Raw genomic sequence first — 26,510 nt, forward strand, 5'->3', positions numbered from 1 at the left:
GTGCGTGTGTGTGTGTGTGTGTGTGGAGGCGTCCTGCACTTTAACATAAGCCACGCCCACATCGCACATCCAGGAGGGTACCTGAGCGACGACCAAAGGAGCGAGTTCCGCCACACCTGTCCGTGCACAACCGTCTGCCAAGGATGATAAATCCACATCAAAAACTACAGCAGGGATCATGGTGATCAAATGTTTCGTGGCCGCGTTGTTCTTCCTTTGCGGTCCATCGGAAGCGGAGAGTAAAGGTGAGGTGTTTGGTTACAGTCAACCGAGTTCGGTTACTAGTGACTTCCGTCGTGCCTGTTGTTTTGAACTTGTTTCTTGGACTGCAAATTGACAGTGCGATTCTATCAATTCAAAAATCGTATTTATATTTGGTTGCCGAGTTTGTTTCCATCAAACTTCGAGCAAACAATCGATGACGTTTACCAGTTGAATGCTCAAATCTCTTCTTTCAGATATTTCCGATGGCTTTTCATCCACACATTCGAAATACACCGTGGTGTACCCCAATCTATTACATCGATGGAAAAGGAGTGCTAACGGATCATTTGACTCGACAGAGGTTGTTTTTTGTTGATATTCATGTTCGAAAAATATAATTGTTTTCTGTAAACTCCCAGTCATGGGCATTATGTCAACATGTACAATATTTTCAGAGCAACGAAATGGAAACGATTTCTTACGAACTTGATATCAACAACAGAAAAAACCTCCTTCTGCTGAAACAAAATAGGTAACGTGTTTAGCAACAGTAGATCTCCCAAATCGAATCATATAAACGTACATTTTGACGTTATAGCCTATATCTCTTTCTTGCCCATTTTTCAGAGACTTTATCTCCAAAAGATTTGTGCAGTATTCCCATCACAGTGGTGGCTATTCCAAGTCTACACGAACAAACCATGTGAGTAGGCAGGCCTATGTAATGAATGTTTCAGTGATATGCTTATTTTCTTGTGTGTGTGTGTGTGTGTGTGTGTGTGTGTGTGTGTGTGTGTGTGTGTGTGTGTGTGTGTGTGTGTGTGTGTGTGTGTGTGTGTGTGTGTGTGTGTGTGTGTGTGTGCACACCAGCGTTGGTTTGAATGAACCGACCCAGGTCTGTTTTCTGCAGGTTCACTGCTACTACCACGGCCATGTGGATGGGTACGAGGACTCACTAGTCCTACTCAGCACCTGCTCCGGCCTAAGGTCTGGTTCTCCCTGTTGCTTTTACATCAAGGGTTGTGTGAATACTCCATGAAAGTGTGCGAGTCATCCTGTCCGCTCCGTCCCTTTTTGTTTTTCTGCCTTGAGAATGTGTTGCATTTCACGCACCTGTGATTGACAGGCAAGATGGATTCCCCGAACATATCCGGGAAGAGAGATTGTAAACAAGCCGGAAGCAGTCTAAAATATAAATTGGCTCATACAGAGACAGGCACCGTCACCTTAAAAGTAAAAACTGATATTCTCACAGAGCACCTCACTCACTGATAGCTGACGGATAGCTGTGGCATTTGAAAAAAATAGCACTAGAACAATAGCTCTTAAATGTTAAAGGCACCCAGTGCAACTTTCGAGGCTTAAAAATAAACATTCAATTTCTACACGTAGTAAGTTTCAATAACTCCATACCATTACATACCGACATTTAAGCAGCAAAGATGAGACGTCGTTGTGTGGTGAGAACTGATACAAAATCGATAACGACAACAATGCCGCCATTTTCTTTATTTTTTGTAACCTACAATAAATAAAGCAGGCTTCCAGTCAATGGAAAAATGGCTTCTCCCCACCGGCGATTGTTGTTGTTTACGATTTTCTATCAGTTCTCACCACACAACGACGTCTCATCTTTGCTCCTTGAATGTCGATATGTAATGGAATGGAGTTATTGAAACTTACTACGTGTAAAAAAGACTAGAAATTGAATGTTTATTTTTCATTGAATGTTTACATAAAGTTGCACTGGGTGCCTTTAACTAAAGCACCTTCATTTTTAAGGTTCAGGTAGGCTTGACTGTAGAAATTCCGTTGGATAGAGGCCAGACATCCTAATCTTTAGCCAGGCTACCTGTGTTTTAGTTCCTGCTCGGCAGGTCAAACCTCCAAATTGGTCTCCAGCCATAGCCAAGTTCTTTTAGGCGAATCGACCGACATACCGGTCCAGGGGCGTAGGAACGAGTTTATGATTGGAGGGGACACATATCGGAAACCTGACGGACCCATTAATGGTTCACAGAGAAAAGTCACATATATCTTAGCAGAATGTTGAAAAATGTTGCGTTTACTTCACACAAGAGCAGCCATTTCCCCCTGTTGCCATGGGAACGTTATGCAGTGACGTGATTATGCGACGTGAACGTCATCAAAAAGCTGCATTTTTTTTTCACAAGTTCCCGCATTTATTCGCAAGTTCCCGCAATTTTTGCAAGTTCCCACAATTTCATCGACGATGGCTAGTAACGTTCATAATAACAACTTTTACCTAGCAAGAGTGTACTAGTTAGATGTTGAATCACACCATCATCTTAACATCAACAACTCTAACGTTAGTCTGAAAATATAATCATCCTCCTGGATAAAATTATGACCAACTCACATTTCCTTTTTATTTTTTCTTCCCCTGGAGAAAGAAATCATTTAAACTGCGCTGTTGCTGTCTTTTCATCTTAACGGCTCTGTCGCGTTAGCTGCAGACACCCGCATCTCAAACTGAGCCGTTGAGGGGATTCGGCAGCGTATGCGCGGTCTTGCGAGACAGCCGTATTCACGCGAGATAACGCGATTAGAGCGGCAGTGATCAGCAGCGGTGACCGCGGCGCAGCCGTCCCCGGTGGAAATCAGGCTTTACGCCCCCAACGTAGCCTTCTAGGCAGCGATCCGAATGCGTTCCCAGCCTGAAGGCCTTAACCCCCAACCGCCCCCAACCCTACGCGCTGCCTTAAAGGCTCCTTGGGGGGGCATACAACGCCATACATGGGGACGGTGACAAGACGCTGTGTTGCGCTTTCAAAATAAAAGCAAGTGAGTAAAATATTTAAAAAATCTGATATTTTGCGGTATAATTTTTGGGTGGGACAAATGCGCCTGTCTCGAAAATTGGAGGGGACACGTCGCCTCTGTCACCCCCCCCCCGGATCCTCCGCCCTTGCCACATACAGTCACCATGTTCCTTCTGGGAGTAACCCTCTTTAACAGTAGAAATAAACCGCTCTCTCAACCTCTGCTTTGTTTCATACTCTCTCTCCCAAGGGGTGTGATCGTCCTGCTCAACGAGAGTTTTGGGTTAGAACCGGTTCCACACTCCACGTCCAACGAGCACCACCTCTACCCTCTGGAGGATGTGGCGTCAAAGGGCGGGGTCTGCGGCGTAGCCAATGAGACGCCGGCGCAGGGACGACCTTCGCCCTTTGACCCGGGCCACACGTTGACCTCACTCCTGCGGGTAAGATGTCTCTGCCCCCCGTCATTCTGAATCCACTGTGCAGAATGTCAATGTTCGTCAGGTCCATATTTATGAAGACGTACAATTTCGTGGAGGTTGGAGGTTCCATTTTCTTCTGTTTGTCCTCACAGCGGAGGAGAAATCTGCCCGACACCAGATTTGTGGAGTTGGTGCTGGTGGTGGATAATCTCAGGGTGAGACTGGCAGTTGGCTTACACGTTTCACTCTTTTTTATGGTATCAATTTGATGATGTCAATTTCCTGAAGGGATTTTTAGTCATTTTAGACTTTGCCCCCTATAAAATAATTATAACAGTGATACCGTACTTTCCTTTTTAATATTTACAGTATAGAATAAAGCAGAGCAATGAGACGGCGGTGATTGAAGAGATGGTGGAAATGGCTAACCTGCTGGACGGGGTGAGGGAAACAAAACCAACCCTGTCCTACGTCATCGTTTACTTCCCGGCGTTCTTTTGATCAACGCTGTAGCCCACTGTTAACTTAAACTCCACCCATTCCAGTATTACAAGCAGTTGAACATCCGAGTGGCGCTGGTGGGCCTGGAGATCTTCAAAGATGAGAACCCCTTTAACGTGGAGCTCTCAGCCCCAGAGGTGTTGACCGGCTTCGTCCAGTGGAGGAAGACTGATTTGTTGCCAAGAATCCAGCATGATGTGGCCCAACTCATTGTGTGAGTGCTCGCTCGTCCTGCCGAACCTGTTATTTTGAAAGGTCAGGGGTATGCATCGGTAACAGCCAGGGCGACAGAATGCGGATGCATAAACCTGTTCTGTGGGTTGTGAACCATTATTTCAGTCACCTTTTCTGATGGTGTTGTTTTGTTTCTCAGGGGTCTACCGGGCGTGTACGATGGGGGCGTCCTGGGCATGGCCTTTGTGAGCACCGTCTGTTCGGCAGCATCAGCTGGAGGGATCAATGTGGTTGGTTCACGGGTTTTTCTCTCGTTGGTCGTCCCATTTTGTCACCGGTGGCATTTTGCCGTGTTGAGCTTCGGCCTTGAAACCGATGCCCGTCTGCATTATTTACGACCTGCTGCTGTGGCGACTGTTTCTCTTGAACAATAGACTTAAACCTAACGTGAATGTCAAAACAAGTTTTGGAACGTACAGCCCCCTGACCAAACTTTTTGAAAATGTTTCTCCTTTTATTATGTCTCTTAAATGTCCAAGTGTTACTTAAGGCTGATCAACTCCTTCATTATGATATGAAATTGGGTCGGGGTCTGTTCTTATAGTTCCAAAAGACCTCAACGCTGCCCTACATCTCAACCGTGGTGGCGCATGAGCTAGGTCACAACTTGGGCATGAAGCACGACAACAACGGCTGCCCCTGCGTTGGAAGCTGCATCATGGCGGCGACAGCGGGGTAAGAATAAAAGTGTGTGTGTGTGTGTTGTTAGAAATCCGGTAGCCATCTCTCAGTTAATGGTGAGTGCAATGCTCTGTGTGAATATCTTACCTACAGCACCTTTTCAATCGTAGCATTTGTAAGAGTTTGATTTGTTCAGTTTGACTGTGCATAGAAGATTGTTGTTGCATATCATAGTGTACAAAATGTATTACTGTATTAGTATAATTATTATTTATATAAATATATTTTTTCTCTCTTTGACTCTCTTTTTTTTTTCTGTTGTTTGAAGAGGATCCACCAACTTCAGCACCTGTAGTGCAGACGACTTTGAGGCGTTGGTTCGCAATGGCGGCGGTCTGTGTCTGAAGAACCCGCCCACCCACTCGGTGGGGCTCTCTCAGTGTGGCAACGGCCTGCTGGAGGATGAGGAGCAGTGTGACTGCGGGAGGCCAGAGGTAGGCGTCATGAGCCTGGGGAAACCATTCTGATATTCCCTGTTTGTGTTTCGCAATTCGTGTTGTGTTTGGCCAAGGCTGGGCGGCAACTGATTTTTGCGAATCTCAGAATATGGGCGTGTTGTTCAAAAACCTCTAGCCAATCGGAGAGGCGCTCGTGACAGACTGTGGCGCTCTTTGTTTCCTGAGGAACTGGAACTTCCCCCCCCGATCGCTCTACCAATGTTTAACGCTGTTTCGCAGAATCATGTTAGACACGCTGATGGAAAAATTTAATGTGAATCATAACTTTTGTTCACAGAGCTAATCCATAAATTGTTCTGTACTCCGTAACCAATACTTGGAATTAATCTATATACGTGTGTGTGTGCGTGTTGATTCGTTGTGTGACACCAGTGTTGGTCTGTGTGTTTGCGTCCCTCAGGAGTGCAACAATAGATGCTGTGACGCGGCGACCTGCAGGTTCTCCGCTGGTTCCTCCTGTGCTGACGGGCTCTGCTGCAACAACTGCCAGGTGAGGCTGCCTGGCTCCGTGTAGCGCAGCGCTCCTGTACCGGGGACACACTGCTACCTGTACTTTTGGCGTTTGCTGAAAACGACATTTCATGCATTGTAATAACGCGTGCGTTCATGCGTCGTAAAAATATTCGGTGAACATATTTGTAGTCGTATGCGTTTGTTAAGGAAAATCGTGTGTGTGTGTGTGTGTGTGTGTGTGTGTGTGTGTGTGTGTGTGTGTGTGTGTGTGTGTGTGTGTGTGTGTGTGTGTGTGTGTGTGTGTGTGTGTGTGTGTGTGTGTGTGTGTGTGTGTGCTTTCTAGCACACTTTCAGTTGTCTAGGCTTCACCTTCCAGATATGCATCTCGTTTTGCGTGTGTTTTCTTTAGTGTGCGCTTTAAAATACCCAGGTAGCGATATCCCAGTCGTGTGTGTGTGTGTGTGTGTGTGTGTGTGTGTGCGTGCTACACTACACTACACAGTTCCTCATTTCGGTGTCCCTTCTCCCGCTTCAAGGTCAGAGTGGCGGGGACGCTGTGTCGCGATTCCGTCAACGCCTGCGACCTTCCAGAGTACTGCCGCGGAAACAGCGGCTTCTGCCCCGAAGACTTCTACGTCATGGACGGCCTGAGCTGTGAGGACGCCTCCGCCTACTGCTACGAAGGGCGGTGCCAGACCTACGACTCCCAGTGCCGGATTCTCTTTGAGCCAGGTACATTGGGGCGAAGGGACCGATGTTAGTTCCTCAAACCCGCTGCGTCTCGGTACATTATAGGACAAGCCATATATAACTAACATATAACATGTATAACCTAACCCTACAGTGAATGGGTTAACCTAGCAATTGTAAGTGCTTGGTACTCGTTTCAATGAACATCCACCTTGTACCGACAGCGATATATTGTTGTTTCTCTTTCTTCTGACAAATGTACCTATTGTTGGTAGCTTTGGATTGAAAGTCCCTTGGCTGCTTATCCACAGCGATAACCAGTTTGATGGCATCGTTGTATGCAACGCCTGTTCGACTAAATATCACCAGATGCATTGTCTTTACAAGCTTAAACATACATGTCCACGCCTAGTGTGTGTTGAAGTTACACACCTGTTGCAATGTTTAACAAATAAATAATATAATTTTATCTATTTATGTTTTGGACAGAGGCACGAAAGGCGGCCGATGAATGTTACTCTCATGCAAATGTGAGGGGAGATAAGTTTGGAAACTGTGGATATGCTCGAGGCCAAGCCATCAAATGCAGCACAGAGTGAGTATTCTGCTCGCTGTCCCCACCCTAATGACAAACGAGTAATACTTTGTAAAACCTGACCTGTACAACAGCTGGCACAGCATATTTGATGCTGCACTTGTAAGGAGAATAATTCTGCCTCTTTGACTGGTTACGTCCTTCGGAGGAGACGTAAAACCGAGGTCCTGACTTACTGAGGTCATAAAAGATCCCAGGGCAATTATCGCAAGGAGAAGGGGTTTCCCCGGTGTCCTGGCTAAAACTGCCCAACCAGGGTAATCATCCCCCTGTATACTTGGCAAGTTGGCAGATTCCTTAATTCCCTCACTAGCCACCTCAAGCTGGTTTGTGGTGAGTGTTCTGGTGCCGATTGGCGGCCGTGCATCACCCCAGGGGGTGCTACACACTGCTGGTGGTTAGTGAGGTCCCTCCTTCACTGTAAGCGCTTTGAGTTTCCAGAACGAAAAAAAAGCGCTAAATTCAATGAATTATTATTATTATTGTTATGCTGCAGCAACGTCATGTGCGGGAAAGTGCAGTGTACCAACGTGGACGCCAACAAGCCGCCACTCGGCGGCATCCTGTCCAACATGATGGTGGGCGAGTTCAAATGCGTGAACGCCGACTTCAACCTGGGGCCGGACGTGGTGGACCCCGCCTACGTTAACCCTGGTAGCCCCTGTTCTCCAGGAAAGGTGAGCCATAACGTGTGTGTGTGTGTGTGTGTGTGTGTGTGTGTGTGTGTGTGTGTGTGTGTGTGTGTGTGTGTGTGTGTGTGTGTGTGTGTGTGTGTGTGTGTGTGTGTGTGTGTGTGTGTGTGTGTGTGTGTGGAGAGACACGCCCGTGTTTAATGATAGTGCAGGAAGGACCATACGCTATGTTGGTAACCCTATGTTATTGTGCCAAAATTATGGTTTGGTCTGTGTGTCCGGCTGGTTCCGGATGAAACTATTGGTTTATTGGACTGGTGTACTGGGTCTCTCTGACTAGAGACTGAAGGATTCTGTCAAAGTGTGCGATACGTCCGCACGGGCTGCCTGGTGTTGGAGCGATGACATCATCCTGTGTGTGTGTGTGTCAGTGTGTGTGGGTGTGTGTGAGAGAATGTTCTCTGACAAGTGCAGGTCACTCAAGGGCTTACTTTATGATGGTGATGACGAATCGAAATAATGATGCAAATATTTGATTACAATAAAAATATTACATTTGAATTAAATTTAGCAACACACAACTCCTGAGCCTCAAACCACCATGAAAAAAACCATTGGTTCCTCTGTCCTCTTTTCTCCCAGGCCTGTATGGACTTCAAGTGTGTGAATGCTACTGCTCTGCTGCCGAACCTGAATTGTGACGCCCAGACCACCTGTAACGGCAACGGGGTCAGTGGCTGCGAACTGTACTTTGTGCCGAAATAGCATGTCGCCCACCACATTGTTTCTGATGATAAAGATGCAGAACTTTGGCAGATAACGTCATTGGTCATACTTTGTGGCCCATTTTGCAGTTGTATGGATGAAGCAGAACTATTTCTGATGGTCATATCTGGTTCTTGTGTCTTTTGCCTGCAGGTTTGTGACAACCTGGGAGACTGCCACTGTGATAAGGGGTGGGCCCACCCCAGCTGTGATAGGTCAGGGAGTGGGGGGAGTGTCAACAGTGGGCCTGCTGCGATAGGTGGGTGTTACCTTGACCTTGATCTTTGGTTGGTTTTGGTTTTGGTTTTGGTTTTGGTAACAATACATATTTTATACTTTCTTACTTGAGTTTCTGACTTGCAAATTGCCTGCTGTGAAACGTATTGTTGATGTTATGTTTGTTATGGGGAAATAAGCCTTTGCGTCAGCCCAACAACTTATAAGGCATTGTTAGCTGATTAACAAACACTGAATAACGCATTTGTTATGTTTATATGCATTTTATTTTCCATACAATGTTTAGATCTTTCAGGCAGACTGAAACGACCTTGTGTGAACCGTGTCCAACGACAAATGCAGCTAGCTGACTAACAAAGTGTGTCATGGTTTCCCCTGTCCGTTGTGATCCTCCTCTCTCTCTCGTGCCCCCCGTGTCAGACTACTCCCTCAGGGACGGGCTCCTCATCTTCTTCCTGCTGGTCGTACCGGTGCTGATCCTCATCACACTGCTTCTGCTCTACAACTTCCGGCGGGGTTCACTGACCGCCTGCATGAAGGCGACGAAACCCGGCAGCAATAACAACAACAGGTGGGTGGAAATGCCTGTTCGTGCTTTGTCTTCCTTTATTTCATTTTATTGTATTTTATTTCATTTGTGGTCATTGCTTGCTAACTATTTTGATGCGGCTTTCCCGATGATTGTTTTTTTTATATTCCCAGGCCACCAAATGCTCGTGGAAACGTGCAAACCCCAGTAGACATGGTAACGAAAAAAGGACTTCTTCATCCATAAGTACAAAGCTGTTCTCCCCTATGCAAGGGGATGAGCCTTGTGCCAAACATTAGTGTGTGTGCGTGTGTGTGTGTGTGTGTGTGTGTGTGCGTGTGTGTGATTTTTTTTTTTTTTAAATAATGTTAAGACCTTTAACATTCAGAAACTAAAAGATTTATTTTTTTCTGTTTTTGTCAATTGCAAACTCCAGCCCCCAGAGCACACAGCTATACCTGCGACCCCTGGGTATGAACCAGTTAAAAGCTTCCATTGATCCCTCCAAATTATTCTATTCTATTCAAAGGTTTGTTAATTTTAACTGAATTTCCACCCGTTCAATTATAGGTTCAGGTTCGGAGAACTGAATTACTGGAATGACGGAGTAGATACTGCAGCGCCGGTTCCTCAGTCGGTTCCTCAGTCGGTTCCCCAGTCGGTTCCTAGACCCGCACCTCCACAGGGCCCCGGAGTCCCTAGGCCCGTACCCCAACAGGGCCCTGGGGTCCCTAGACCCATCAGACCCCAGCAACCACCAAACTGACCCGACTGGTGGTTTTTAGTTTATGTTCTTCACAAACCATGTATGAAAATTGACTTCTAAATTGACTTATTCTCGAAACCTGAAGAAGAAAAATTGGTTGTATATTTTATGTTTGAGAAGTATTGGATAAACCCCTATTTTCTTGAACTGCAATATCAAAATGGGTATTTGAGACATCCCACACAAATGTTAAAAAGATTGTATTTTATTGAACGCTTTTTTTTATGTTTATTAAATGTTATTTGTGTTCGTGGATTAAATAAAGTTATCTGTTGAATATAGTGTGCATTCTTTTTTTTATCAAATCGTTGGCACACTACTTCCACTAGGCGGCAGTAAAGCAATGTATAATCCTATAATATATAACGCTGAAGAAGAAGCTGCCATCACAGTACACGGAAGTTTCACTTGGTCCATTATGTTTAATTCTTCTGTCCTGTGAAGTTATGGTAATGATACGTTAAATGGATTCGCAACATCACCAGAGTCCACCGGTGTGTGTGTGCGTGCTCTGCGGTCTCCCTGCTGCAGGAAAGTCCACGCTGGCCCGCACAGTAACCAACCTGGCTGCTGAGCGAGGATGGAGGTCCACTGTGATGCATTATGATGAGTTAATACCTCAGTATGCTTTTGATGTTAAAGTATTGGAGGATAACATGCAGGCGGTAAATGTGCTATATTTCCTCGACGTGTTACATCAATATGCATGCGCTATGTTTTCGATTAGTTTTAATCAAAAATGTGTTCTGTTTGAAATTTGTATTTGAATCTATTTCGTTTTGTAATTCTACACACACACACACCCACGCACACGCACACACACACACACACACTGCAACTGCCTGTAACACGACATTATGAAATGCCTTACATATTTTCCAGCAAACTGAATGGAAGCTGTACAGACAATCACTGCTACAATGCATTGAAAACTTCTTGAGGAACCCCAACGTTTTGTCGGGTCCACCCGACCCCAGTGGGATAAACTTGGAGGCGTGGAGACGAGGCGTACAAACATTACTGGAGCAGCGTGTCAACAGCTCGGCAGACGACAATTCCTCGCCTATACTCCTAATGCTGGACGACAACTTCTACTATCCTAGCATGAGATATGAAGTGTTCCAGCTCGCAAGAAAGTGTAAGCGCTCTGTTTTGAAGGGTGACCAAAAGGTGTGCTGGTCACTGCACTAATCCCATTGTTGACGTTAAATGTGCATCCACCTGTGCATTGCAGATTCCCTCGGCTTCTGCCAGGTGTTCCTAGACTGCTCTGTGGAGTCCTGCACAAGCCGCAACAGTAAAAGATCCCACCCTCTGCCGACCAATTTAATCCTGGAGATGGCTAAGCGTTTGGAGCCTCCGAACCCACAGAAGAACACGTGGGAGGAAAACAGCATCACACTCAACAACTCTGAGTGTTTGTCTGAAGTGGACACGTGAGGCAATGCCTTTTTAAACAAGCATGAACACTCTTTACACACTGGGATCTTACTGTGCACGTGTCATTAATTCGTCACCTGTTCTTTCTTCCCATGTGAACGCCGCAGTCGGAGGTGGATGGAGTTGATAACCCATGCCTTCAGCAACCCCTTGGTCCAAGTGCAGGAGGAGAACACGGAGCAAAAGGTGAGACCCTACTCCCTCCTTCAGAGTCTTAGGCCTTGCCTTCAGGACCCCCTGACTGGTCGATCAAAGTGTTGCATTACGTCGCCCTTGGCCAATGGCAGCTCCCCCCCTCCCCCCTGTGTGTTGGTGGGCAGGAGAGGGACCGTGTGAGGTGTGCCCTCAGCGTGGTCCACCAGGCGGACCAGGCCAGCAGGCGGCTGGTCTCGGCAGCCATGAAGAGCGCCAGAGGTAGGGCGTTAACACAAACCCAAAGGAAGAGCCAAAACATCAGGGTTGGTCTAAGTCTGTCACCCACCTAGGTCAAAAGGCCTCAGCGACCGCTGGTATAGATTCCATCCTTTGGTCGGCTGCTCCACGTTGTTCCATCCTTCAAAGAAGTCTAAACTAAAACATCAGACTCCTAATGTTGCCCATGTCATCACACAGACCGCAGAGAGAGTGAACTTAGTGGTTTGAAAGTTGTTCATCCTTCTCTGTCCCCCACCCGGCTATAGATGACGAAGCCTCACCAGAACAAATGAGGGGTTTGGCGAGTGAGCTGAACCAATCGAAGGGAAGGTTTCTGCATGACCTGCGAACACACTACGTTCATGAGCGGGCGGCGGTGGAAGGAGAGGACATAGACGTGGAGCGGGTGGTGACCGCTGCGGTGGCTGCTTTCGACAGGGAAATACAGGAAACCTTGTCAAGGTTTCGTGAAAAATAACTGCACTGGAATGTTGACCAGTAGGTCCTAAGGTTAGGACTATGGGCCCTGCAGACACTGGGGGGCCCCTGAGGAACTATGGACCCTGCAGACACTGGGGGCCCCTGAGGAACTATGGACACTGCAGAGACTGGGGGTCCGTGAGGAACTATGGACCCTGCAGACACTGGGGGCCCCTGAGGAACTATGGACTCTGCAGACACTGGGGGGCCCCTGAGGAACTATGGACCCTGCAGACACTGGGGGCCCCTGAGGAACTATGAACCCTGCAGACACTGGGGGGCTACTGAGGAACTATGGACCCTTCACACACAAGGGGGCCCCACCCCCCCCCCCTCTAACTGCACCTTCAAGGGCCCCCCAACTGGGCTCCTAATGGCTGCTGATGATTCTGCTTGTGTATGGTTTGTTTGATTATTCTCATCGGTTAAACTTAAACTTGACAAAGTTCAGTTCTGAACTTAAATGGATCAATCAATAAAAGGTTGTTTGTGCTTTAACCAAGTACGACCACTAGAGGGCAGTGTTTATAGTGTCTTCATTTACACAGAATGAGGAGTTTCGAAAACAATTAAAGGAATCCATCTTAGACATGAATGCGCCATTACTTAAGTAGTTTCACTATTCACATAAACGATGTGACGCAGTTGCCAGTTTACTCTTAGAACCTTTAAAATCGTGTTAATGTTCTGTCTCGCTTCTAAAAAAACGTCTCTGATTTTGGTGAACACCTAAATCTCTTTATTCCCTCCTTTCCTTGCTTTTTTTCTTCTATCTTTCCATATTCTACACGGACAGCACACGATTCATCACGGAGAAGATAAGGTACCATTTTCTGAATTCATGTATTCTTCAGATGACTTGTGGTATTCTTACTGTATTAATGTATTCTTACTAAATTAATTTTCCAGTCCAAGTTCAGTGTTTCCAGGTTTGTGGTGTAAAAGAGGCGCTGATTTAAATGAAGGAGTATGGGTCAGAACAACAATAACTAGTTTTAATGTGTGGAGCGCGTTTATATACGGATCCTTTGGTACGGGAACCGGACAGAACTGTTTGTTTGTATTGTGGACTTTTATTCTGAAGGGAGGTCACCTTGGTAGGTTGTGGACTTTTATTGTGGAGTTGTATTGGTAACATTGGTTAATGATGGTATATAACTGCCGGATCTAAAGGGAAATAAATTATTGTCCATAATTAAATGAACGTGTGTGTGTGTGTGTGTGTGTGTGTGTGTGTGTGTGTGTGTGTGTGTGTGTGTGTGTGTGTGTGTGTGTGTGTGTGTGTGTGTGTGTGTGTGTGTGTGTGTGTGTGTGTGTGTGCGTGCGTGCGTGTGGGACCACCTGACACCCAAAACAACACCCCAAATCCCAGGAAAAGTGTTGTTATCGTAATATGGCCCCTTTAATGTAATCGAATAAACTGAAAATTGCTTGTGCGTAAAATGGTTTTTTTAAACAGTAAAGCTTTTTTACTCTAAGGGGGCTCTCAAGGACCTATGTTTGACTAACCCTAAACCCAAGCATGCAGTAATACATGGAAAGCTTAGACCCTCCTCGTGAAGTCTGTGGAACTGTACTGAACAGTCTTCCTTCAAAAGATATTCCCTAATTTATATATATAATATTTATTTAAGTAGGTAATCTCATTGAGATCACATTCCCTCGATCACAAGAGACTAGGGTACAGCAGACAGAAAAACAGACATAACTTCATGCAAAGAAAGACGCCCTTTATTTAAAAATGCATATTATTCTGAATAAAAAGGTATGCCGTGTTTAGTTTATTCAATTATATGCATTGCTAAATTATTTGTCTACTAACAAGCCTATGTCTTAGATAAGAAAATCATTTTGTCATTGTTTGTACCCCTGATAAGGATTACCAGGAAAACATTTTCAAATATTGATTGATACATTGTGTTAACTGCATGCTGCAAGTAAAAGTGGGAAGTTTGACTTATACTCTTTTCCAACCACTACCTTTATTCAAAGTCAACCCTGTTGAATAAAGAGCTGAGCTAGGACTAAAGAAAAACTATGACTATAATACCTACAATGTTTCAAAAAATATTTAAAAAATATTGCGGCATGGGTTGTGTGCCTTCCACTTCATGCAAACTCTCACATCAATTTCTGCAATTTTTGACAGCCTTGAAATTGTTTCACTTCTTTATTCACCAGTACGTGTTCCTCATTACTTGGTAAATTGTGTAATAATCCAAAAGGACACAAATGAAGGTTAAGCTTGAGCATCGCAGTATAAATTTACATTTCTGTCCTTTGGATCACAACCACGCACTGTCTCTGTGACTTTCTCACTGCTTCTGACATCTTAGTGCTCTGAAGCTTTTGTCTCTAGAAGCATCATTGGATGTGTGCCTGCCATTTTAATTCATTTATTTTACTTTTATTTTCATGTCAAAATCTAAGTTCTATTTGTCATTCATCCTCACAGAGTTGAGAAAGTTTTTTCATCTGCTTTATTAGATCAACAGTGATCATGATTAAGCGGCCATTGTTTTGCATATATATATATATATATATATATATATATGTATATATGTATGTTCAAAATGTATACAGAAAATAGTAGGGAATTGACAGCCAACCTGTTATTAAAGAGGCAGATGGCTCTTGAGAGATTACTCCAAGTTGAACCAACATTCACTTCCAATTAATGTGTATAAGAACACCAAGTGAACTGCACATTTGTCTCTGTATCCCAAAATTGTTAAGCTGTGGTCTTAAAAAAAAATCATGGCAGCCCAATAACAATAATTATTGTTCCTATATTACCGTGTAAGAGGCCATATGATTTTGAAGCTGGTCTAAGCCGAGCTTATTCTACTTAGTCTCTGCTGAGTCGTATTATGTCTAACAATAAGTCATATTTTAGTAACTTAAAGTTGGCCATGTATAATCATCTTCTGCAAAGTAACTTGACCCCTTTTTCTGAGTATCAATGTGAAATGAATTGCTGCATGGGTTGTGTGCCCGCCTTGACATTGTTTCACTTCTTTATTCACCGGTACGTGTTCCTCATTACTTGATAAATTGTGTAATAATCAGAAAGAAATCCACAAATAAAGGATACGTTTGCAGGCCACGATTAAAATGGGAGATGGTAAAGAATTACAGCGGAGCATAGTAGAAGAAATCGGTTTTCCAGTGGTTTAACAGTGGCCTTTTGGGGTTAAATCTTCTCAATCTTCTAGCTGACTTAACCCAACCAATCAGAAGCTAGAATTTAGACTGAGGTAAACGTGAGGGAATCAGCGAGGCAGATTCAACAGAATATCCTGACTGTGTTAAATATGTAAACATGTATATGTAATATGTAAATGATTAACTGACTAAACATTGTAAGTAAATTTCTAGCAAATTAACTCCAATATAAATCATATTAATTTATTCTACAACTTTCAAATATTTAACTTCTAAACCTTACATCAGGCCTATTCAACTAGCGGCCCGTGGGCCAAATGCGGCCCCTCTTAATTTTTTTCTGGCCCGCAAGAGGTTGCATGCAAAAAAGAAATAAAATAAAGGAGAAACATAGTTGCATGCAAATCAGGTTTCTGTGTGTAGCCTAGCCGGTGATACTAGCCAGTATCAGTACCCCACAATCAGGAACTGGCATCACTTATTCTGACAATGTTTGGCTCAACCGATACGTGTGAGTCTAGCTTTTCTCATGAATGCCATCAGAACAAGGGCACGTTGCTCCACGACCTATGAGAAGCTGCATGAGTGTCTCAGGATGAGCCAAACTAGGCAAACAAGGCCGTGCAATCTTTCTCACTGACTCACTGGCTCAAAATGTCTCATATGTACAGTAGTTCTGTTTTGTGATGATTCAAACAACATTGTTTAATTCTAAATACGTGTCCAAAATCTTTTATAATGATACGATTAAAAGTGTAGAAGGAAGGAATGCGTCTGACAAGTTTATTCCATGTAGTAGTACAAATATATATTAAGTTAACACTACTTTAAGTACGATTTAATTGTCGCGATTCATTCACGTAGTTTTACTCTGTGTGGCCCATGAACCCCCAGTGGTTTTCCTTTTCGGCCCGCTTGATAAGGAGGTTGAATAGCCCTGCCTTACATTATTATGGATTATTACACGGCTCTTCTCAATGCTGTAGACTGCTCCATTCACTTGCATGGGCCTTCCCAATGTTCAGCTGACAATTATTTTTGTTAATGCTCCGTTCACTTCACCACTTCCGGCGTTGAATTATATTTGATAATTTTGCCAAGTATAATTGACAGTTGTCAAGGTAAACAAAAGGATTTTTTGCCGTTTTAATCTAGATTAACCTAGATTAAAAAAAATGATCTATGCCCACCACTAATTATTATATATATACCTCACACCCGTGGTCCATAAATCCCCTTGTCCAGTGCACACACTTGCTTGAAAAAGTAGACATGGGAAACAAAACACAGCGTTTCTCTTTGAGCAACCACATAGCCATTTTTCTTTTCATGCCATGCTCGGGAGAAAGTTCTGTTGTGAGTTTTCCCCCTATCCTTCGTTTGTTGGATAATGTTCATGTCCGGTCTGTCTGGGGGCCAAGTTGTTTGATGGCTAACTTCTCTTCCAATTTTAACCTCTCGAATGTTTATTTTAACAGAAACTCAACACTGTTAATCACAGGTGCAACACCAGACGCCATATCTGCATTTGACATAGAAACGACGAAAGATACTGGCGGAATAATTTGAGGGGGACAACATTTTCATATCCCTCTGCACAGAGGTATAGCAGGAAACATCTCTATGAAACAATCAACAAATATGTTTTTCTTCTCAAACTTTGTCACATGATCTATTGATGAGGATTACATTTCGTCTTTTCCAGGCTTTATGAATAGACCCATGCAGGAGTGAGTGTCGCCCCATACCATTTAACAGGGGACTTCTGTCATATTGTACAATCCAAGTGGGAACATCTTTATATTTTGGAGCACAAAGTTTGTCTGTTCTTTGAATGTGAACTTATGTACGGGACAGTTTTTTCTAAATGATCTTTTTCCACAATAACATGACTTCAGTTTTAACTACCACAGGTTATCACTGTTCAATCAATCAACATCCCTGTTCCCTGCACTTGAACAGCCTTAAAGCTATCATCTGTTCTTTGATGGAGTTACCTACAGCATATGTCGGAACCTGCACAATAGTATACAGACCTTCAAAGGAGGTTTAATTTGTAGAATTTTGTTTTTAACTTGTGCTGTTAAACAGAAAAGATGGTTCCCACTTGGATTGTACACAATGACAGAAGTCCCCTCTAAGCCTCTACAAAATGACACTGGTCCCCTGTTAAGTGGAGTGGTATGGAGCGATTTTACCAGCATTAATGTATTCATTAGGTTAGAAAATAATTGTTTACTGCTTTCTCTATCGAAGAAAATAAATAATTTGTCATAGAGCCTTTAGACAGTTCTTCCATAGTTCATAAGGGAAATTTTGTCATGAGAAAAAAATACTGAATTTAACTAGGGCTGTCAATCAATTAAAATATTTTAGCATGATTAATTGCATGATTGTCCCTAGTTAACTCCCAAATTGCAAATGTGATTCACATCAATAGAATACATAATGAAACCTTCTTCTTGCACGTTCTACAGACAGGATGACTGTCCCTCTGTGTTCTTATAATACCCAAAATATGCCCATACTTCAGACTTAGTCCTCTTGGATGGGCAACGATCGTGTCGAATAGTCGAAGTCACGTAGAATATCGAATAATGAATGTGACTATCGTTACTTATTACACGGCTCTTCTCAATGCTGTTGAACGCTCCGTTCACTTGCATGGGCCTTCACAACTTCCAGTGGTGAATAGTTTTTTGATAATTCACCGTTGCTAAGCATATAATGACCGCTGTCAAGGAACGTTTCTTTATCTTTTTCTATCGTATCGCTCCGCAAGTAGTCCGGTAACTTATCAACCCCAGCGTCCTCGGTTGCTAAGCGACGTCAACGTCTTTGGCGGACTATATCTCTGCTGAACAAATAAATTGTGAAAAGACACACCGTGTGAAGTTATTTTTTTGACACGTTCATGCAGGCTGTGTTCAGTAAAATTAATAAATAAATAGCGATCTGTTTTCGGCGCATGTATGGCTATCTGTCTAAGCCCACGTTGGATTTTTTTTGCTGTTGAATGTTGATGGCGCAGTTGGTGAAATAAACAGATTGATTTCATACAAATCATAAAATCCTCTCCCTGTACCATCATCGTGTGTGAGTGTATCCGAGGTGCTTGTGGACGTGAGTCCGTGCGTGGGGGGTTCTTGATTGACCGATTTTCGAATATTATTCGAATACTTCTCAGCGAATATTGAACAGGATTTTTGCCAGAAATGCACCCATGATTCCAACTTCAAGAAACTTAAAAACATTTTGTCGTAGGCTACACAGTGCGCCTGCGCGGCAACTTCAGGAGACTCAGATGAAGCGCGGGAAAGGATTTAAGCACACAGTTTCCACACCGCCGGCGCGGTTATCCACTGAGATAATAATTTTATTTGAAACGAAAACCGTAATTGTTTTTGAAAATTTTATCGGGGTACACGTTACACCCGTAACCGTTCCATCACTATACACACGCACACACACACACACACACACACACGCGCACAAAGATCAGCTATTTTATCTCAAATGTATTCAAACCTGAATAGCTATTTGTTACACTGTTGGTGGTGGCGATGTTCACATAGTTAGCTCCAATTAACATTTCTTTACTTCTTAAACTATGTGGCCTTACTAAAACATCGTCAACCTCACAACCCCCCCCCTAGCAGCACCCACCGCAATATCTGCAGGAAAAGCATTTTCTGGTTTACTCCCCTCCCCTCTGCAAATATTGTGAGGTTAACAGGTTGTGAGTGCTTACGTGTGTTAGTATTTGGGAGGCAGTGAGTGAGAGGCTGCGGGCGCACAACTCAGGCTGGCCGGATGGCGCATCAAGGAGCTTTTATAAACGCAATGCTGTTAACCCGCAGTAATCAGCCCGGCGTCCCCGAAACGTTAACAACCCACTTCTGACCCAATCCTCCCGACTCTCCCGATCACCACCCCGCCACTGGAGTGTGATAGAGTGTAGGGCTGCTCGATTATGGGAAAAATCATAATCACGATTATTTTGGTCAATATTGAAATCACGATTATTCAAACGATTATCTTTGAGTCTGAAAACGTGTTGTATTTATTCACCATGTTTCTCCCAAAAAAAACGTAACTGAGAACTTTGAAATTACGCCTTAAAAAAAATACACAAAATGGTAAAAAAGAAAATGTTCCAATCTAAAATGATATACAGATATGTGTCCAGCTGTTCTGACCTTTCTATAAATCATTAAAAAATAATAAAAAAATAAAAAATAATAATTAACCAAAAATCGGATAACTCGATTATGTTAATTTTCTGATCGTTTGACGCTAAAATCGTAATCGCGATCAAAATTCGATTAATCGCCCAGCCCTAATAGAGTGTGTAGCTCTAGATAAGATAGAGTGGTAGTGTGTGCATGTCCGACAAGAGGAAGATAGGAAGTCTTCACTCCAGTACTCACGTTCAGTACTTAAATAGAATCCACAGAAACAATGTATAGTTGTGTTTGCGTCCAGGTCTCCAGTCTACTATGGATGAGGAGAGAGAGGAGGGGGGGTCCTGCCTCTAAAACCATTCCGTCTGGGGAACATGGCCGCCAGAGCAAAGCTAAGAGGTAAGAAGAGGATCTCTCTCTGTCTGTGACTGTTGTCCATCTCAGACCTCAGCAGCGATATCATGACTCCATCATTAGTCTGAGTAAAAGCTGTGTGTTGTGTTGAAGCCCAGAGCAGCAGGAGAGAGCAGACTCCCCTGAACCAACTGTGTCTCCATGAAGAGTGACAGCTCTATGGATCATCCTCACAACTTTATAGATGGAAATCTGTCTTTTGAGAAGGGGTGATGATTTGTCAAAGATTATAAAACTACAGCATCTATCAAATATCCATAAATCCTGATTCTTGTTTTTGTAGAAGAGTGCTGCAGGAGAGAGCAGACTCCCCTGGACCCAGCTGTGTCTCCATGAAGAGTGACTGGTCTATGGATAATCCTTGGTACTTTAAAGATGGAAATCAGTCTACTGAGAAGAGGTGATGATTTGTCAAAGATTATAAAACTACAGCATCTATCAAATATCCTGATCCTGACCATATATCCTGATTCTTGTTTTTGTAGAAGAGTGCAGCAGGAGAGAGCAGACTCCCCTGGACCCAGCTGTGTCTCCATGAAGAGTGACGCGTCTATGGATCATCCTCAGAACTTTAAAGATGGAAATCAGTCTATTGAGAAGAGGTGATGATTTGTCAAAGATTATAAAACTACAGCATCTATCAAATATCCTGATCCTGACCATATATCCTGATTCTTGTTTTTGTAGAAGAGTGCTGCAGGAGAGAGCAGACTCCCCTGGACCCAGCTGTGTCTCCGTGAAGAGTGACATCTCTATGGACTATCCTCATAACTTTAAAGATGGAAATCAGTCTATTGAGAAGAGGTGATGATTTGTCAAAGATTATAAAACTACAGCATCTGCCAAATACCCATAAACCCATACATAGATATGATTCTTGTTATTGTAGAAGAGTGCAGCAGGAGAGAGCAGACTCCCCTGGACCCAGCTGTGTCTCCATGAAGAGTGACGCGTCTATGGGAATTCCTTTGAACTTTAAAGATTCACGCCCCTCCAGAAAGGAAGGGTAAGGATTTGTCGAAGATTACTAGGAAAAATCCCAAAAAACGAGTTCATATTTTTCTAGAAGAGTCCAGCAAGAGAGAGAAGACTCCCCTGGACCCAGCTGTGTCTCCATAAAGAGTGACTGGTCTAAAGGTCAACCTCCTGACCTTAAAGATCACATGGCATGCTACCTTATGAATGCTTTTATATAGCTGTTAGTAGGCCTCTAATACAGTACTTAATGACGTTTAATAAATTCAGCCTTGGTGCAGAATTACAGCCACTACGAGCCTGTCCCACAATGAGCTTTCCACAAACGTGCCATTTTTTAGAGGCGGGTCAAGGTGGAGGGTGGGGGTGTGGCCCTGAGCAGCTTGCGGCCACGGTACCATGCGCTCTGTTTACAGTGGATGTATCGCAATGGCGAGGCGCACACAGTTTTTGGCTGTGTTCTGTTAATATTGTAGAACACTCCGGGTGCTCCGGAAGGAAACCTGGAGCTCTATATCTAAATAATATCATATTATGCATAGATATCTATATCACATAATATATATTATCACGGCCAAAAGCTGTGTGTGCCTCCAGACGATATTATTATTGGTTCTTCCACTTCCACATCAATCTGAAGTAGACTGAACCGCCACATGGAGGAGAAAGGGATTGTTGCCCGTGATTGTCTCTTGACAATCATGGGCAACAATCCCTTTCTCCTCCATGTCGCGGTTCATGTTCTTCAGGGTGTTTTGGACAGAATTTGGACAGACACCCACATAAAACGTATGCTGGAAAACACATAAAAATGCAGATGATTGAACGATTCTCTCTCGCTCTCTCTCTCTCTCTCTCTCTCTCTCTCTCTCTCTCTCTCTCTCTCTCTCTCTCTCTGTCTGTCTGTCTGTCTGTCTGTCTGTCTGTCTGTCTGTCTGTCTGTCATAGGCAACACCTATGCACTTAGCTCAGTGAAATAAATGTTAGATGTAATAGCAAATGTCTTTTGCATGAACATACCCTTATAGTCTTTGTTCCACTACAGCAAATTATATAAAATAGTTAACTTTCAGGGAGACTTGGGCCTAACACATTCAGCCAGTTCGAACAGAAGAACAAACCAGAATAGGCCTGTTTAGTTAGCAGGATTTGATTCCGCATTCCTACACTTATAAAATGCAATTCAATGTGGAAGTAATGCAAGTATTCAGAATACAATACTCAGATTGAGTGATGAAACGGAATACGTTACATGTTACATTTTTGGGCATGTATTCTGTATTCTGTAGCTTGATACATTTTAAAAGTAACCTTCCCAACACTGGTAATGACACACACAGACACACACATGTGGCGCCCGCACGGTCATAGCTCATTGTCTCATTGGCGACATGTGACGACATACAGGGAAAATTCCAAATCAGCGCGTCTGAGCCTTGCTTTATCAAAGGCAGAGCAGGATACCTAGTGCTCGTTTTACACCTAACGCCATTTCTAGCTACCGGGGGACCATAGGGGAACTCATATTAATGTTAGAAAACCTTATGAAGTGAAATTTAAACAAACCAGTAGTTTTATTGACCATTCAGGAAATATTTGTGTCTTTGGGCTTGTTTAATATGTAGGGAGGATCCAGGACTAGGTGGGCTGTGATCTAAAATAACGGACAACACGTGTCTAAGATCCCTGACGGATTCAGCATCATTATTCATTTGTAGGCTGTGGTCACCTTGTCAGTGGACCACAGATGGGAGGATGAGAGGCCAGAGGAGGAACAGAACTTTAGAGCAGTGGTCTTCAACGTTTTCCCGGCCAAGGACCCCCAAACTGACGGAGAGATGGAGCGGGGACCCCCTACTTATATATTGTATAAAATTGTGTTTCATATTAAACTATCCTTCTTCTTAATTGAAGGAGCTCTCTCCATCGGATCAAAAGTGTCCATGTAAACGCGGCTAATGTGTTGTATTCATGTTAGGGGGGGGAATATAAAAAACATGTCTAACAAAAACTTTCGCGACCCCCCTGCAGTACCTCCGCGGACCCCCTAGGGGTCGCGGACCCCCTGTTGAAGAACTCTGCTTTAGAGGATTTCAGGAGGATTTAAATTCTTTGGCAGTTTGAAGGGGAGTTGTTGTTTTTTTGCTGTCTTGTTAACAGCTAATCTGGTATGAGTTAACAGGTTTTTATAGTTGACAGAGCGCTGGTCAGCCGATGTTAGATTTAGGGTTAGGGGTCACTGTCTGTATGTTATGGATGTTATTTGTTATATGTTGTGTAACTCTGAGGAGTTTCCATTAGTGTAGACATGGTGATGAGCAGGGCTGTGATCTAAATATAATCATGAAGCTTTTACTTGTCCTTCATAATGAAGGAATACTTTATTGACCTTTTTACTTTAGTATGAGGTATTCTCATCCAGATATAATAATGTGTGTGTGTGTGTGTGTGTGTGTGTGTGTGTGTGTGTGTGTGTGTGTGTGTGTGTGTGTGTGTGTGTGTGTGTGTGTGTGTGTGTGTGTGTGTGTGCGCACGTTCTCTCCACAGGCGATCCCAGGAGAGGTCAAAGGTTTCCAGTGCTCAATCTGTACTGCAGAATCAAACAGAGCTGATCAAGGTGTGTAAATGAAACAAGACATTTGACTTCAGGTCTCTCAGCGGTGACCTAAGAACAGACGGAGAACACACTAGTCAGTAGTTTGACATGTCGTCGTTGAGGAAGAAGTCAGGGGATCAGAAACAGAAAGCTGAGAGGGAGGAAAAGGACCAACAGTTGGTCACCCAGTTTATACAGAGAACGGTTTTTATTTATTCACCTTAGTTTGGTGCCCATTAACACTGAGCTACCTAGTGAATCATAGAATCTTATACCAATTAAATAAATACTTCATCAAACATGAAATTAATTTATGTATATCTATGTATATCTATGTATCTATATCTATATCACTAATATATATATATATATATATATATATATATATGAATCAATGAAAAGAGGATTGTTTAATGCAGCAGCAAGGCCTAACCTCTTCTACTTAACTACTATGCAGCCAGGGTAGATCTGTGAATACTGACCTCTAGTGGTGAAAAGGTGCCTGACAAACTTTGGGAACATATTGAAAAAAATGTAAAACGGCATTGAATGTCAATGAATTTCTAAAGAAAGCCTTTTTGCAAGAAAGAACAATAATGAGAGATGCCACTCATGTACCTCTGACATTCATACATCAATGTATTGGGTCATTTCAATTGCGGCATTTAGCAGACGCTTTTATCCAAAGGGACTTACGTCAGTTAATACACATTAACGGCAGAGTCAACCATGCAAGGCGACAGCCAGCTCGTCAGGAGCAGTTAGGGTTAAGTACCTTGCTCAGGGACACATCAACACTCTGGGGAGCTGGGGATCGAACTAGCAACCTTTTGGTTACAAGACAACTTGTCTACCTCCTGAGCTGAACCAACTCCATTTGTTTAGCACTAGGCTACACTAGAGCTACCAGTCTATCAATCTATGGGTGGTCAAATGGGTTTTCCAGGCTGGTGGGATGGCTAGGTAGGAGGCCCATTATATTCTTTCATAGGGTCCGCAATCTCTAGCGGTTACCCCGCTTTATGTGAGCATTGACAGCATCTCTTGTGGTGCTAATAGTCTCCAGGCTTCCCTCTTTAGACCAGCGAGACGTTAATCTAGGACAGATGCTTCTGATGTCCTCAGTTAGTTCAAAGTAAAGTTCCCCTTGATGTTTGTTCTGTTCCAGAGGGCGGAGGAGAAGGCACATGCTTTTCTAGACAAGGAGCTGAAGAAGCTCTGGAGGGATCTCTTCTCTGATTATCCACAATGCTCAGAGAGTCAGAGGGAGGAGGAGGAGGAGGTGGATGGTAAGAACGAGGAGCAGAGGAGGCGCGCCATAGAGGGAGTGGTAGACATCACAAAGCTCTGCCTGATGGAGATGAACCAGGAGGAACTGGCCGACAAGCTGTGGAGTGGTAAGATACTCATATAGGTTAAATGGTTTGATCCAAATATGTAGGGTTATTGTGGGCCATCAGGTTAAATTGATTGATCCATACATGTACGGTTATTGTGGGGGTATCAAATTGAATGGTTTGATCCAGATATGTAGGGTGGGGGTATTAGGTTAAAGTATGTTAAACATTATACTGCAGATCAATGTCAGAATTACTCAGTGGAAGAGATGCACTATCTTGTTATATCAGGTTAGGAAGTCACTTTCTGCTGATACTAGGGGTGCAACGGATCACAAAACTCACGGTTCGGATCGTGTCACGTTTTTTGAGTCACAGGTCGGATTATTTTCGGATCAACAACAATAAAGATAATAAGACAAATGTGACTTTAAATAAAATCTTAAAATGTGTAAAAACGTAATAAAGTGAAAAATTAGGTAATAATCCTGCTTTCTTTAAAGGAGCATTTCACCAGTGGAGGCATGAATATGTATTGAAATTGGGTCCTATATGTAGTCGAATAATAAAATACAATTCTAATTTGGTGCCGTCTTGACCGAGAAAAGGCAGAAAGTGACTTTTTGGCGCTTGTGGATTGAAGACAATAACACCCACCGTGCACCACGATGCACAGCTTCGCTGGCCACTCCCGCTGATCTAGATCTCCGCCTCCCGTCCCTCTATCAGCCTCAGCTGCTCGTCGCTATATTGCGGCTCGTAAAGGTAGCCACGAACATCTGATTCGAGCATCAGATCTTCAAAATCCCCATCTTCTATATCAGATCCAGTACCTTCCGCCATTGTACCTTAGTTTTATCAACAGCCTCTGTTAGCATAGTTTCAGAGGCTGTGGATGTTTGTTTCTGTTGGTGAAACCACTGGCACTGCTCAAATAGGTCTGTAGCGTCAGTGGGTGCTTGTAATCTTACGAGAATCCTCCCCTCTTACACCTCCTATTTACTTCTACGCAAAAATCGTCATATTGCGTCATCTTAAACAGGAAGTGTTGGAGATCGATACGGATCCCTCCAGTCTCTCCAGAAAATAAGGGAATGCTGCACGACCATTCAAAAATATGAGTGTGTTTCTAACGATACAAAGCTTAATGGTAATTGGTGAAGTTTCCCTATAAGCATAGTCAATATTTAAAAAAATTGCAATCTGAGGCATTATTCCTTCTTCTTTTTAACATGGATAGTAAATAATCCCTAACCCTGGATTTACAATTCAGGATGTCTGCATTGCCTGGGGAGAGTTTAAAGTCTACACTCTCCAAAGGCAATGCAGACATCCTCATCTTTTTTTTTTTCATCAAGTATGGTAGCGAAATACAGTTTCTGTCTTGTTTTATTTGGCACATTGTAAATCCATTGATTTCCGATGGAAGACTCATTGCTCATGCAAAGGGGGTTGGTTGTAGTCTTTTCGCTCGGTTCTAGACCTACTGTTGATACGGAGAACCGAGCGAAAAGACTACAACCAAACATAAACATGTCCAGTTCCGGTTCCGGTT

The 26,510-nt window shown here is 43.5% G+C and overlaps 3 protein-coding genes and 1 long non-coding RNA gene across 11 annotated transcripts in view; all 4 read left to right on the top strand.

Annotated features, from left to right (window-relative positions):
- Positions 1–64: 64 nt before the first annotated feature.
- Positions 65–9,430, top strand: zgc:174164 (uncharacterized protein LOC570656 homolog). The gene is made up of 20 exons (XM_060037217.1): positions 65–245; positions 459–565; positions 660–736; positions 832–907; positions 1,115–1,191; positions 3,238–3,430; positions 3,562–3,624; positions 3,779–3,850; positions 3,955–4,124; positions 4,284–4,374; positions 4,689–4,819; positions 5,094–5,259; positions 5,684–5,773; positions 6,273–6,468; positions 6,916–7,021; positions 7,518–7,698; positions 8,296–8,382; positions 8,572–8,677; positions 9,076–9,226; positions 9,358–9,430. The coding sequence occupies exons 1-20, from the start codon at positions 179–181 to the stop codon at positions 9,428–9,430; spliced, it is 2,280 nt and encodes a 759-aa protein (XP_059893200.1). The 5' UTR covers positions 65–178.
- LOC132446986 (uncharacterized) lies at positions 9,382–10,227 on the top strand. Its single transcript, XR_009522982.1, has 3 exons — positions 9,382–9,400; positions 9,621–9,655; positions 9,755–10,227. It is a non-coding gene; the product is annotated as an uncharacterized LOC132446986 (long non-coding RNA).
- Positions 10,228–10,301: 74 nt separating this feature from the next.
- On the top strand, positions 10,302–12,800 carry LOC132446929 (L-seryl-tRNA(Sec) kinase-like). The gene is made up of 6 exons (XM_060037534.1): positions 10,302–10,615; positions 10,833–11,088; positions 11,185–11,386; positions 11,498–11,576; positions 11,711–11,804; positions 12,071–12,800. Exons 1-6 carry the CDS (start codon positions 10,415–10,417, stop codon positions 12,280–12,282), a joined length of 1,044 nt encoding a protein of 347 aa, XP_059893517.1. The 5' UTR covers positions 10,302–10,414; the 3' UTR covers positions 12,283–12,800.
- A 34-nt stretch (positions 12,801–12,834) lies between these two features.
- The window catches only part of LOC132446848 (NACHT, LRR and PYD domains-containing protein 3-like), a 29,708-nt gene continuing 16,032 nt past the window's right edge, over positions 12,835–26,510 (top strand). For 2 of the 8 annotated variants that reach the window (XM_060037380.1, XM_060037386.1), the window contains exons 1-8: positions 12,835–13,107; positions 19,935–20,032; positions 20,331–20,447; positions 20,533–20,649; positions 20,735–20,851; positions 20,937–21,053; positions 23,570–23,639; positions 24,787–25,015. In XM_060037380.1, the coding sequence (XP_059893363.1) occupies positions 19,953–20,032; positions 20,331–20,447; positions 20,533–20,649; positions 20,735–20,851; positions 20,937–21,053; positions 23,570–23,639; positions 24,787–25,015 (847 nt within the window). In that variant the 5' untranslated portion in view covers positions 12,835–13,107; positions 19,935–19,952. Of the gene's footprint in view, positions 13,108–19,934; positions 20,033–20,140; positions 20,448–20,532; positions 20,650–20,734; positions 20,852–20,936; positions 21,054–23,569; positions 23,640–24,786; positions 25,016–26,510 lie in introns of all 8 variants that reach the window. The other 6 variants (XM_060037385.1, XM_060037381.1, XM_060037384.1 and 3 more) reach the window with 6 other exon arrangements.

This window comes from Gadus macrocephalus, chromosome 18, assembly GCF_031168955.1.
Source record: "Gadus macrocephalus chromosome 18, ASM3116895v1".
NCBI lineage: Eukaryota > Metazoa > Chordata > Actinopteri > Gadiformes > Gadidae > Gadus > Gadus macrocephalus.